Here is a 14,323-nt window from a genome sequence, read left to right on the forward strand (position 1 = left end):
CAGCAGGGCAATTCACCTGATGGTTCTGGTCAACATTTAACCCTCAACAACATCACAAAAAAATATCTATTTTGTCATTGATCGTGAAAAACTCTATATAAATGAAAGTTAATTTACGCTTCTTTATATCTATATTAATACACTAGAAGTCTTGCATGTGTCATACGCCCTCCGATACTTTTCTGTCACTCTTTCGATCATGCCTGTCTATCCTTCTTAAACTTACTTATAAACTATACACTATACTTCCTTACCATTGAATCTCCCCAGACCAGTCTCTGCAGTGACACTTACAACTATTTTGTAGGAAACAATTAAATCAACTGCCCCCTGATTAAAGAGGGGGGGAGACCAAACACTTTCAAACAAGTGCCCCCTTGTTTTTTTTTTTTTTAAGGGCACTAAAAACACAAATTATACAAGTACCCCCTGCCTAAAAGGCAGGGGGCACTAAAACCGGCACAATAAACAAATTAAACTTTAGACATTTAAAATAAAATTAAAATTTGATTGCGTGTGATGATGCACTCCAGTCCCTCTGGCGCCCACCTCTCGCGGAAGGCCGCGAGCGTACCGGTGGACAGCACGTGCTCCATCTCCAGGGACACCCTGGCTCGGATGTAACCGCGGAAGAATGGCAGGCAGTCAGGCTGAATGACCCCCTCGACCGCCCGGTGCCTGGATCGGCTGATGCAGTGACACTTACATCAGGCTTGTAAAAATCATGCCTGCCACCCAACACCTCCACCCCACATCCCTATGTCTGCCCTATCAAACCCTTTCATAACCTTACTGACCTTTATCAGGTCACCCCTCTGCCTTCTCTTCTAGAGCAAGGAGCCCAGCCTATTCAATCTTTCCTAATAGGTATAACCTCTCAGGTCTGGTATCATCCTAGTAAGTTTGCACCTTCTCCAATGTCTCTACATCCTTTTTATAATATAGAGACCAGAACTACGCACAGTACTCCAAGTGTGGTCTAACCAAGGTTCTATACAAGTTGAAGATAACTTCTCCGGGGTTTCCAGTATAACTTACAAGATCAATCACCACAGTATAACTCTCTTTCTCAAGGTCTTCAGTTGACGCACACTGGTCGGTGCCATTTTTACATGAGACAGTGCAACAGCCACTTGATCACGCAACTGTGCAAGAGATTTCTGTAACATAACTGGACAACTTCAGGGCAACAGTATAGCAGCTGAGGAAAATCAAATTCCAGACTAATTCTTGTTCTCAACCATTGATAAATGGGCTGAACCCAAGAAACACTGACAGTCGGTGCAAGAGGCTAGTGATTGGCACGTGTGATAATGCAGCTTTTTACTTATTTGAACCCGTATCCCCATATCCTACTCTTGCAGTTTATAAAGTAATTTTTCCAGTTATCTCTTCCATTCCCTTATACCTCTGCAATATCAACTCAAGGCACCTCAAGTCTAGGCTGCAAAGTCCCGATTCTCCATTCTTTCCTCATAATTCAGGCCACAGCCCAGTGGCTCGTCTCTTCTACTGCCTCCAATGCTTGAATGACTCGCTCACCAAACTAGATACACTACTCAAGTTACAGTCTGAAAGGAAGCACTATAAAGTTTGATTAAGACTTCCTCGGACTTGTATCCGACTGGTTATACCCGTTACATTCTATTGGATTTGTTGACTGTTGCTTTAAATGACAGAGGGCACATTTCTAAATCTTTTGGGGGGAAAACTGATGCTTCCCCACTCCGCTGTCTCCTGCTGTCCCTTGCCGTTCCCACCCATGCCTATCCCTCTTTCCCCACGGCAGACCTGCCCCGAACAAAAATCCCCAATCACGGCATTCCAGCCAGGAGCCCAAATTCCTCAAAGGCGCTTACTGTGCTTTCACTGAAGACCAGCGCACACAAATCAACACCCCTTGCATTTATATAGCGCCTTCAATTGAGTAAAACGTCCCAAGGTGCTTCACGGGTGATCAGAGCACTTTGCACTCTTAGCATTTTCACCCAATTACACCAACTTCCCCAATCACAAGTTAAATACTGGTGCACTTGACCTCAGCTGGTTCCATTTCCCGAGTCTTGTCATGTTCTTTCAGATCTTCAAATATCTTGTCAAACTCATTCTTCAGCTGTAAAAGGATAACAAAAACTATCATTTGCATCTCATATCGAGCAGCAAATAAGCATCAATTAGGGCAGATTCCATGATTGAAATTTATACTTTTACACTTGTACAAGTACAGCATGAATACCCTGTCAAACAACAGAATGTAGCGTACTACCAACTGAAGGTAGATAACAAACTTTGGCCAATATATATAAGTAAATATATAATATATATGGCTCTGGTCATCAAAACCTGACTTAACCTCTTTGGTCACCTCCCACTCTTGGTTATGTTGATGGTGCTGTAAGTTCTGTGTAAATTGTGGTCGATGTGGGCTGATGCACTGTTGTTTTTTTAAAAATATAAAATGAACCTATGAGACTGAAGATTTTCTGGCGAGCGAGTCAGTAACTAGAGGTCATAGATTTAAAATCACTGGCAAAAGATCTAGAGGGGAGATGAGAATATTTTTCACAGTTCTGGGGATCTGGAACACTCGACCTGAAAAGGCGGTGGAAGCCGATTCCATCAATAATGTTAAAAGGGAGTTGGACAGGTGCTGGAGGGCGAGGAACTTACAGGGTTACGGACAAACAGCGGGGAAGTGGGACTAAGTATGACTGATCTTTCAAAGAGCCGGCACAGGCACAACGGGCCGAATGGCCTTCTCCTGTGCTGGAACTTTCTATGATCCTATGACACTTGCCACTGAGCCAGAGATTGGAAAGGTTGTGTTATGTCTCAAATAAGGTAATGTAACAGAGTACTGTAGACGTAAGTGTGACCTTAGTCTCTTTATTCTAACTCCAGAGTGCTGGTACAGCATTGGAGATCTGCTTATATACAGTGCTCCCAAGAGATGCCAGGATCCCTTGGGACTCCAACAGGTACGCCCTCTGGTGGCGGTATGATACTGGTTACATAGGGTTGCATACATAACAGGTTCCACGTTCAATCACTATCTTGTGCCCAGTTAAATCTCAACTGGGGCAAGCAGTTGGGGGAGTGTATACAAAGGAAAGACAGCCTTCGTGCTGCTGATTACCATCCAATGCCTCCTGCTGGAGCCAATGCATGTGCAGAGGGTTGGGCAAAGGCAGGATCAGGCTCACCTGTAACGTGCACCACAACAGGACAACCTACTGACACTCACTCTCAGCACACATGAACAATCATGCAGTCGAGATACGCTGTGCCCGAGGAACCATGACAGCAGAAGTCAATTCCACACAGCGCAACGCATCCACTAAGCTCTAGTTTTACCTTAGAACACAGACCCATTTAAATTCGACATTTACAATTTGTTTTATGTATAAACGCCTCAACCTACAGTTATATTTTCATACGACATATCTATGGCCAAGAAAGGTGTGGGAAATTCCGACATTACTAGCGGAGAAGCGGCAATTGAACAAAACACTTTACCTGTTCAGCTGTCATCTGCACAGCAGTGTGCACAGGAGCTTTGTAACTCGGCCCAGGTCTTGCAGATCCCATTCCAGACCACATCTCAGCAAACTCACCACCTAAAAAGAACTTTGGGTCAAACTGCTATAATGCCTGATAATAGTTCACATCAAGCAAACACAGTGTTATCCCACACTAAAGCCATTGATAGGCAACTTACATTTATATAAGTTGTGGGGATTATATATTCGGCATGGACACGATGGGCCGGAATGGCCTCCTTCTGCCCTGTAAATTTCTATGTTTCGATATAACAATGTACAGCTTTCCAAAGGGCTTCATAGTTGGGTGCCAGACTTGTATTTTTTTTATTACTCGTTCCAGGATGTGGGCATCGCTGGCAAGGCCAGCATTTATTACCCATCTCTAATTGCCTCTTGAGAAGATAGTGGTGAGCCACCTTCTTGAACCGCTGCAGTCCGTGTGGTGAAGGTGCTCCCACAGTGCTGTTAGGGAGGGAGTTCCAGGATTTTGACCCAGCAACGATGAAGGAACAGCAATATATTTCCAAGTCAGGATGGTGTGTGACTTGGAGGGGAACATGGAGGTGATGGTGTTCCCATGCCCCTGCTGCCCTTGTCCATCTAGGTGGTAGAGGTCGAGAGTTTGGGAGGTGCTGTCGAAGAAGCCTTGGCAAGTTGCTGCATCTTATCGATGGTACACACTGCAGCCACGGTGCGTTGGTGGTGGAGGGAGTGAATGTTGAAGGTAGTGGATGGGGTGCCGATCAAGTGGACTGGCTTCTTGAGTGTTAAGGGGGAGGGGGGGGGCACGCTCAGTGGAAGTAACCAAAACTGCAGAAGGAGGTGGTCTCAAGGAAGCTTTTGAAGGTGGAGAAGAGATTTAGCGAGATGAAATGATGTAAGGAGGGCATTCGGGAGTGTGGCTCAGATAGCTGAAGCCTCTCCAACCAATGGTAAGGCAGAAGGATGCGTTGTAATGTCAGCCTTGGCTCAGTGGAAGCATTCTCGTGTCAGAAGATTGAGTTCAAGCCCACTCCAGGGACTCAAGAACGTAATCAAGTCTGGCACGTCAGTGCTGTACTGAGGGAGTGCCGCACTATCTGAGATACCATCTTTTGGATGAGGCATAAAACTGAGGCCTGGTCTGACCGCTCGGGTGGAAGTGAATCCCACAGCACTTTTCCAAGCAGAACTGGGGAATTCACTTGGTGTCCTAACCAATGTTTAGCCTCAACCGAGACTCCAGGATGGTATGTTGCCTCCCTGGTGCAAGGGTCAAGGATGTCTCTGAGCGGGTGCAGGGCATTCTAAAAAGGGAGGGTGAGCAGCCAGTTGTCATGGTGCATATAGGTACCAACGATATAGGTAAAAAATGGGATGAGGGCCTACAAGACGAATTTAGGGAGCTAGGAGTTAAATTAAAAAGTAGGACCTCAAAAGTAGTAATCTCAGGATTGCTACCAGTGCCACGTGCTAGTCAGAGTAGGAATCGCAGGATAGCTCAGAAGAATACGTGGCTTGAGCAGTGGTGAAGAAGGAAGGATTCAAATTCCTGGGACATTGGAACCGGTTCTGCAGGAGGTGGGACCAGTACAAACCGAACGGTCTGCACCTGGGCAGGACTGGAACCAATGTCCTCGGGGGAGTATTTGCTAGTGCTGTTGGGGAGGAGTTAAACTAATATGGCAGGGCGATGGGAACCTATGCAGGGAGACAGAGGGAAGTAGAAAGGGGGCAGAAGCAAAAGATAGAAAGAAGAAAAGTAAAAGTGGAGGGCAGAGAAACCCAAGGCAAAAAGCAAATAGGGTCACATTGCACCAAAATTCTAAAAGGGCAAAGTGTGTTAGAAAGACAAGCCTGAAGGCTCTGTGCCTCAAGGCAAGGAGTATTCAGAATAAGGTGGACAAATTAACTACGCAGATAGCATTTAATGGGTATGATGTAATTGACATCAGGGAGACATGGCTCTAGGGTGACCAAGGCTGGGAACTCAACATCCAGGGGTATTCAACATTTAGGAAGGATAGACAGAAAGGAAAAGGAGGCGGGGTGGCATTGTTGGTTAAAGAGGAAATTAATGCAATAGTAAGAAAGGACATTAGCTTGGATGATGTGGAATCGGTAAGGGTGGAACTACAGAATACCAAAGGGCAGAAAACGCTGGTGGGAGTTGTGTGCAGACCACCAAACAGGAGTAGTAAGGTTGGGGACAGCATCAAACAAGAAATTAGGGATGCATGCAATAAAGGTACAGCAGTTATCATGGGTGACTTTAATCTACATATTGATTGGGCTAACCAAATTGGCAGCAATGCGGTGGAGGAGGATTTCCTGGAGTGTATTAGGGATGGTTTTCTAGACCAATATGTCGAGGAACCAACTAGGGAGCTGGTCATCCGAGACTGGGTGATGTGCAATGAGAAAGGACTAAATAACAATCTTGTTGTGCGAGGCCCCTTGGGGAAGAGTGACCATAATATGGTAGAATTCTTTATTAAGATGGGAGAGTGACACAGTTAATTCAGAAACTATGGTCCTGAACTTAAGAAAAGGTAACTTCGATGGTTTGAGGCGTGAATTGGCTAGAATAGACTGGCAAATGATACTTAAAGGGTTGACGGTGGATAGGCAATGGCAAACATTTAAGGATCAGATGGATGAACTTTAGCAATTGTACATCCCTGTCTGGCTCAACCGGTGCTAACAAGAGAAATTAAGGATAGTGTTAAATCCAAGGAAGAGGCATATAAATTGGCCAGAAAAAGCAACAAACCTGAGGACTGGGAGAAATTTAGAATTCAGCAGAGGAGGAAAAAGGGTTTAATTAAGAGGGGGAAAATAGAGTACGAGAAGAAGCTTGCCGGGAACATAAAAACTGACTGCAAAAGCTTCTATAGATATGTGAAGAGAAAAAGATTAGTGAAGACAAACGTAGGTCCCTTGCAGTCGGATTGAGGTGAATTTATAATGGGGAACAAAGAAATGGCAGACCAATTGAACAAATACTTGGTTCTGTCTTCACGAAGGAAGACCTTCCGGAAGTACTAGGGGACCGAGGGTCTAGTGAAAAGGAGGAACTGAAGGATATCCTTATTAGGCAGGAAATTGTGTTAGGGAAATTGATGGGATTGAAGGCCGATAAATCCACGGGGACTGATAGTCTGCATCCCAGAGTACTTAAGAAAGTGGCCCGAGAAATAGTGGATGCATTGGTGATCATTTTCCAACAGTCTATCAACTCTGGATCAGTTCCTATGGACTGGAGGGTAGCTAATGTAACACCACTTTTTAAAAAGGGAGGGAGAGAGAAAGCGGGTAATTATAGACTAGTTAGCCTGACATCAGTAGTGGGGAAAATGTTGGAATCAATTATTAAGGATGAAATAGCAGCACATTTGGAAAGCAGTGACAGAATCGGTCCAAGTCAGCATGGATTTATGAAGGGGAAATCATGCTTGACAAATCTTCTGGAATTTTTTGAGGATGTAACTAGTAGAGTGGACAAGGGAGAACCAGTGGATGTGGTGTATTTGGACATTCAAAAGGCTTTTGACAACTTCCCACACAAGAGATGGTGTGCAAAATCAAAGCACATGGTATTGGGGGTAATATACTGACGTGGATAGAGAACTGGTTGGCAGACAAGAAGCAGAGAGTTGGGATAAACGGGTCCTTTTCAGAATGGCAGGCAGTGACTAGTGGAGTGCCGCAGGGCTCAGTGCTGGGACCCCAGCTCTTTACAATATACATCAATGATTTGGATGAAGGAATTGAGTGTAATATCTCCAAGTTTGCAGATGACACTAAACTGGGTGGCGGTGTGAGCTGTGAGGGTGACTTGCTATGAAGGCCAACATAGGTTAGGTGAGTGGGCAAATGCATGGCAGATGCAGTATAATGTGGATAAATGTGAGGTTATCCACTTTGGGGGCAAAAACGCGAAGACAGATTATTATCTGAATGGCGGAAGATTAGGAAAAGGGGAGGTGCATTGAGACCTGGGTGTCATGATTCATCAGTCATTGAAAGCTGGCATACAGGTATAGTACGCGGTGAAGGCGGCAAATGGTATGTTGGCCTTCATAGCAAGGGGATTTGAGTATAGGAGCAGGGAGGTCTTACTGCAGTTGTACAGGGCCTTGGTGAGGCCTCACCTGGAATATTGTGTTCGGTTTTGGTCTCCGAATCTGAGAAAGGACGTTCTTGCTATTGAGGGAGTGCAGCGAAGGTTCACCAGACTGATACCCGGGATGGCAGGAATGACATATGAAGAGAGACTGGATCAACTGGGCCTTTATACATTGGAGTTTAGAAGGATGAGAGGGGATCTCGTAGAAACATGTAAGATTCTGATGGGACTGAACAGATTAGATACGGTTAGAATGTTCCCGATGTTGGGGAAGTCCAGAACCAGAGCTCACAGTCTTAGGATAAGGGGTCGGGCATTTAGGACTGAGATGAGAAGAAACTTCTTCACTCAGAGAATTGTTAACCTGTGGAATTCCCTGCCGCAGAGAGTTGTTGATGCCAGTTCATTGGATATATTCAAGAGAGAATTAGAAATGGCCTTTACGCCTAAGGAGATCAAGGGGTATGGAGAGAAAGCAGGAAAGGGATACTGAGGGAATGATCAGCCATGATCTTATTGAATGGTGGTGCAGGCTCGCAGGGCCGAATGGCCTACTCCTGTACCAATTTTCTATGTTTCTATGCCTCAACCAACAGATTATCTGGTCATTTATTTAATTGCTGTTTGCTGTGCACAGACTGGCTGCCACATTTCCTACATTACAATAGCGACTGCACTTCAAGTGTACTTCATTGGCAGTAATACGCTATGATGTCCGGAAAAGGGCGACAGAAATGCAAGTGTCTCTCTCTTTCTTGCTAGGCCAGAGTTGGAAGAGACAGAGCTGAGAAGTTCTGGGTGGGGTTTGAGAGGCAGTGGATAACAAGGGTTTTAAAGAAGTGAGAGGGGTGGAAGAAGGTTAAGTGCTCAAAAGGAGAAGCTGCCAGAAGTATGGAAGGTGTGATTATCAAGATGTGATTTGGCGGTAAGGGCCACCCCACCACAGCAGGTGGGGGAAGTACAGCCAGGCGGGAAGCTTCAGTACGGGGCAGGGCGTCACCACCTATCAGCTATGCTTCCATCTAAGCCACAATGTCAATGCTTTGATGGAAACTTGGCTCACTTGGGTGACAGCACACTGCCCCTTACTGAAGGCTCTCTGCCTGGCTATATGTTAACAAGATCAAAAAAGGCAAGGGCAGATGCTGCAGAGTCCCAAAATGGCTTAGGTTTTTAAAATAAAAGTGGCGTTTAATTCGGTCAGCCAGTGTTTACCTTTTGTGGGAGGCGCCAGTTTAAACCCATGTCGCTTCAATCTGTCCAGAACCGTTTCGCGGTTTTCTTCTTTTCCCCAAAAAGAAAGCTGCACCGGCATGGTGAACACGTTGTTGGCCCCGTAAGGAACGACCCTATTGGGAAGAGAAACACAGAGTTCCCAACAAGTGCAGTGATTCACAGGCATTTCACCTTCCCTACCCCCTCTCTCCCACCTCCCTCCTCTTCACCCCCCCCTCCTCCCCCCCCTCTCTTTCCCCCCCGCACCGCCCTCCCCCCTCCGCGCTCCCCCCTCCCGCGCTCCCTCCCCCACCCCCCGCTTCCCCCCTCCACGCCCCAGGTTAATAAAACAGTAACCGAAAACAACCCTGCGGTTTTCCTGCCAATTAGAAACAGGAAACCGCTGGTGCACTGTGTTGTGTCGCTGCAGAGACCCGGGCCTCCATGGACCTGACTAGCTGCTGGCTCCACTTGTGGCCACGCATCCAACAGTCCATCAGCAACACGTGCTGCAGACACCAGGAGGCAGACATCGTTCCCGCTCTGCAGCGTAAAAGCTCATGTGCGCACTGACGGAGGACTTTATAGTGATTCGCTCTCGGCGAGTACCAAGTCATTCCCCGCGCACCACCCACAACCCCTCCACTTGTACATACAAGTTGTTATTTTTCAAAATGACGTCGCCATGTTAACTCCACAAACCAGATAATGTTGAACTCATTTTAAAAATCAAGTGCCTGGCTGTACTTGCCTTCCCCTTTAACAAACCCGCTTTAGTATGCACGGCAATGTTTTTTTTGCAATTTTCAGGAGACAGTTTAATTTGATGCCCCTGACTCTAGTTTCTGCAGCAACAACTATAAACTTGGCCAACAGACAAAACCCTGACAGTACGTCAAAGTAGATAGGCAACTACCCTACATGTGAAGCAATCCGCCAATATGGGGATGGGCACACAAGGCAATCTCTAAGTTATATTTACTGCCAGACTCTAAATTACTCCAATTTAGAAATTCTGGAGGTCAAATTGATCCTTGGCAGCGTTTCATCACAGGCAGTCCCTCGGAATCGAGGAAGACTTGCTTCCACTCCTAAAGTGAGTTCTTTGGTGGCTGAACAGTCCAATACGAGAGCCACAGACTCTGTCACAGGTGGGACAGATATTCGTCGGGGGAAGGGGTGGGTGGCTGATTGAGCACACGCTCCTTCCGCTGCCTGCGCCTGACCTCTTCACGCTCGCAACGTTGGGACTCGAAGAGCTCGACGCCCTCCCGGATGCACTTTCTCCATCTCGGGCGGTCTTTGGCCAGGGACTCCCAGGTGTTGGTGGGGATGTCGCACTTTATCAGGGAGGCTTTGAGGGAGCCCTTGTAACGTTTCCTCTGCCCACCTTTGGCTCATTTGCCATGAAGGAGCCCTGCGTAGAGCAATTGCTTAGGGAGTCTCGCGTCTTGCCCAGCGAAGCTGATCGAGTGTGGTTCGTGCTTCAATGCTGTAAACGATAGCATGATAACGATTCGGCAGACTGTTTTACACACCGCCCGATTTGCTTTACAATTCACTTCAATACAAAAGAAATTCAGGCCGTGTGTTAAACGAGTTGCCGATTAGTTATCACGGGTTTTACGCTGCCACCGAAGATCACTTTCCACCCCCACCCCCCAATCTCTAGGTCTATAATTTAGTCTTATTTTCTCCATGAAAACTTCCTGTCCCTTTAACTCACGTCAATTTCGCAAAAGTGTATTTTGCCCCTAATTACACATGCTCAGCATCATTAATAATGCAGCACAGAATTGCCAGCCTCATTCAGGGGCTTGACAGTGTAGATGCAGAGAGGATGTTGCCTCTCGTGGGGGAATCTAGAACTAGGGGGCATAGTCTCAGAATAAGGGGGTCGCCCATTTAAAATGAAAATGAGGAGAAATTTCTTCTCTCAGAGGGTCGTGAATCTTTGCAATTCTCTACCAGAGAGCTGTGGAAGCTGGGTCATTGAATATATTTAAAGGTGGAGATAGACAGATTTTTGAGAGATGGGTGGGGGGGGGGGGGAAAGTGGAGTTGAGGCCAAGATCAGATCAGCCATGATCCTACTGAATGGCGGAGCAGGCTCGAGGGGCCAAATGACCTACTCCTGCTCCTATTTCCTATGTTCTTATGTTCAGGTAGGTCACAGGAATGGTTAGTGAGGAAAGATCACTGGTACAGGTTGGACCTCTGTGGTCCGGCACCCTCGGGACCTGACCAGTGCCGAAACAGAGAATCTTCCGAACCACGGGAGGTCAGTGCTGGTAATCGCTGAGGGAGGAGAGGCGGGGAATGTTGGTGATTGGTCATTTCTCTGTCTGTCTCAGGTCTGACGCCCCTTCACTGCACCGTCAAGTCCTACAATTCTACAATGAGGAAGCAGTGAGATGCTGAGCGTCACGGGAACGCTTAACAGTGAGCTCAGGAATAGGCCCAGGAAAGCGGCAGTTCTGCGACCACGGACGTTTCCGGACCAGAGAGTCCCAGACCGGAGAGGTTCAACCTGTACAAGCATGGGATTGTCTTCCGAGACATGTAAGCGGAAGATTTCCCTTGGTGCGCTCATGAATTTGCAAATCTCATCATGTTTATGATTTCATTGCATATAAAAAGAGGAAAATCTGGCCAAACTGTTGGTGCAGAGTCAAGAAAGAGCTTATATTTATGCGGCACCTTAGTATGTTTCTCAAGCTCTCCAAAAGCACTTCACAATAAAAGATTGACTTTTGAAGTGCAGCCACTGCTGTATGCAGGCAACCATGGCTGTCACTTTGCATACAGAAAGATTCCATAAACAACAATGGGATCAATGACCAGTTACGTTATTTTGGTGGTGTTGATTGAGGGAGGAATGTTGGCCAGACTCTGGGAGAAAGCGATGCTCTGCTTCAAATAAAATCTTTAATGTCCATCCAAACAGATTCAAGTGCTCATCCAAAGGATGGCATCTACAGCAGTGCAGCGCTCTCTCAAGTTTAGGTCAGCCTAGATTAGATGTTCAAGTCCTATACTGGGGCTTGAACCCACATTCTTCTGACTCAAAGAGCAAGCGGGATACCAACTGAGCCAAACTGACAGTACGTGAAAAGGGAAGTTTAGCTTGCACCTAGCCTGTACTTGCATGACCCAGGAGTGCCAACGTCTAGTCACTCACGGTGTAGTGCGTTGTTGTAGCAATGCATCAAGCACCATAATGGTACGAACATTTACTTGCCAATTTCCTGCACACACCGATCTCAAATCAGGCAACCCGAGGTAATATTCTCACACACATTGGATACAGTAATAGAATTTATATTAAAATTCAAAATCTTGATACGAAGTTCAACGCAGTCCACTTTTCCCCCAAAGTGCGACTAGAATTCACAAAAAGTTCATGCTGAACAGTGTCACTTATTGTTCTGTTACCCCAGACTGAAGATGCTTACTCACCCTTCAACCCTGGCGAGTTTATTATCCAGGATGAAGGCCAGGGGTGCTGCCAGCTCCCGTTTGATGTGTCCCACCTGAATACCGTTCACATTATTTACTTGGACTGCATTTCTGTCGTAGGGATTGTTGGGCTCTCGCTGAAGTGCAACCATTTCATTATTGCTCACCTAACACAACAATATATTTTTTTAAAAAGTTACAAACATGGCACTCAGCTTCTGGTCACACATGCATCAGCATCCCAAGAGGAGATTTCTGCTGGCAAACAAGGAGTTCCACAATAACAGCTCATTGGATAATTATTAGCAATTAATTAACATGTTGGCTTTGGAAATGATCAAAAGTTAATAAATCCTAAATAAACTCACAACGTTGGACATCATTTGCCCATATGCCCTGGGATCAACTTTAGCCTACTGTCTACTTTACTTGCCCAGATGAATAATTTGGATGTAATTTGCCCATATATCCAACTGTCTATTTTATCTACAGATACAACATCTCAAAAATCGGAATTGTCCGAAAAACAGACATTTTTTTGAGAAAATCCCATTTGACATTAAGTAACATAAAATCCGGAATTATTGTCCAGAAACGGCGGGCCGGACGAGTTATCAGCTTTGCCGCTATGTTTTCGGATTTGAGACGTTGTATGTGTAGTGGGGGAGGCGGCCAAAATGGCAGCGGCCCAACCATCGGGCGTCTCCAATCTGCCGAAATTGGACGGCGAGGGATGAGGAAACCGGTAAACCCCGGTAAAAAAAAACAGGGGGGCCGCGGGCGGCGAGGGGCGGAGGGCTGCCAGGGGCGCCAACAGCGAGGTTACCTTATGATGATAGATTGAGTAGACTGGGTCTCGTTGGAGTTCAGAAGGATGAGGGGTGATCTTATAGAAATATTTAAAATAATGAAAGGGATAGACAAGATAGAGGCAGAGAGGTTGTTTCCACTGGTCAGGGAGACTAGAACTAGGGGGCACAGCCTCAAAATACGGGGGAGCCAATTTAAAACCGAGTTGAGAAGGAATTTCTTCTCCCAGAGGGTTGTGAATCTGTGGAATTCTCTGCCCAAGGAAGCAGTTGAGGCTAGCTCATTGAATGTATTCAAGTCACAGATAGATAGATTTTTAACCAATAAGGGAATTAAGGGATACGGGGAGCGGGCGGGTAAGTGGAGCTGAGTCCACGGCCAGATCAGCCATGATCTTGTTGAATGGCGGAGCAGGCTCGAGGGGCTAGATGGCCTACTCCTGTTCCTAATTCTTATGTTCTTATGTTCAGAAATCCGGAAAAATCCAAAAATTGGCAGGGTCTTGGTCCCTCGGTTGCTGGATTTGAGACATTATACTTTTACTTAGATTATAATTAATGGATACCAATATCTATTTTTTCAAAATTATCTTCTAGAATTTGTGCACATAGCTCTTCCAGGGATAACAATGCTGGTGCCACGAGAGGGGGGCACAGCAATTAGACACTGGGATTTTATTCTGGCAAATAAAAGTGAATGGCCCAGAAATTGCGGTCGAAGGCTTCCTGCGAGCGGACGCCTTCGGCCAAGATTATTCTTTACAAAAGTACCCGGTGGTCCCAGGGGAACTTATACTTATGGTCCGAAACCGCCATTCACAGCCCAGCCTATGGGCCCATACATCCCAGGAACATAAGCCCAACCCGGGATCATGTAGGATTGCACCTCCAATGAACATGGAGTGTTCCCATTGATAATAATGGCGAGTTCTGTTTGTACTACGTTTGCACAGGGCCTTGGTGAGACCTCATCTGGAACATTGTGTTCAGTTTTGGTCTCCTAATCTGAGGAAGGACGTTCTTGCTATTGAGGGAGTGCAGCGAAGGTTCACCAGACTGATTCCCGGGATGGATGGACTGGCATGAGGAGAGACTGGATCAACTGGGCCTTTATACACTGGAGTTTAGAAGGATGAGAGGGGATCTCATAGAAACTTATAAGATTCTGACGGGACTGGACAAGTTAGATG

At 46.2% G+C, this 14,323-nt stretch overlaps 1 protein-coding gene across 4 annotated transcripts in view; it reads right to left on the reverse strand.

Annotated features, from left to right (window-relative positions):
• Positions 1-14,323, reverse strand: part of hltf (helicase-like transcription factor) — a 109,781-nt gene that overhangs the window by 81,305 nt on the left and 14,153 nt on the right. For all 4 annotated transcript variants that reach the window (XM_070883682.1, XM_070883683.1, XM_070883679.1 and 1 more), the window contains exons 3-6: positions 12,325-12,491; positions 8,866-8,999; positions 3,517-3,617; positions 2,039-2,113 (exon numbers count right to left, since the gene is read on the reverse strand). In XM_070883682.1, coding sequence (XP_070739783.1) covers positions 2,039-2,113; positions 3,517-3,617; positions 8,866-8,999; positions 12,325-12,491 — 477 coding nt within the window. The remainder of the gene's footprint in view (positions 1-2,038; positions 2,114-3,516; positions 3,618-8,865; positions 9,000-12,324; positions 12,492-14,323) is intronic.

This window comes from Pristiophorus japonicus, chromosome 6 (assembly GCF_044704955.1).
Source record: "Pristiophorus japonicus isolate sPriJap1 chromosome 6, sPriJap1.hap1, whole genome shotgun sequence".
Lineage (NCBI taxonomy): Eukaryota > Metazoa > Chordata > Chondrichthyes > Pristiophoridae > Pristiophorus > Pristiophorus japonicus.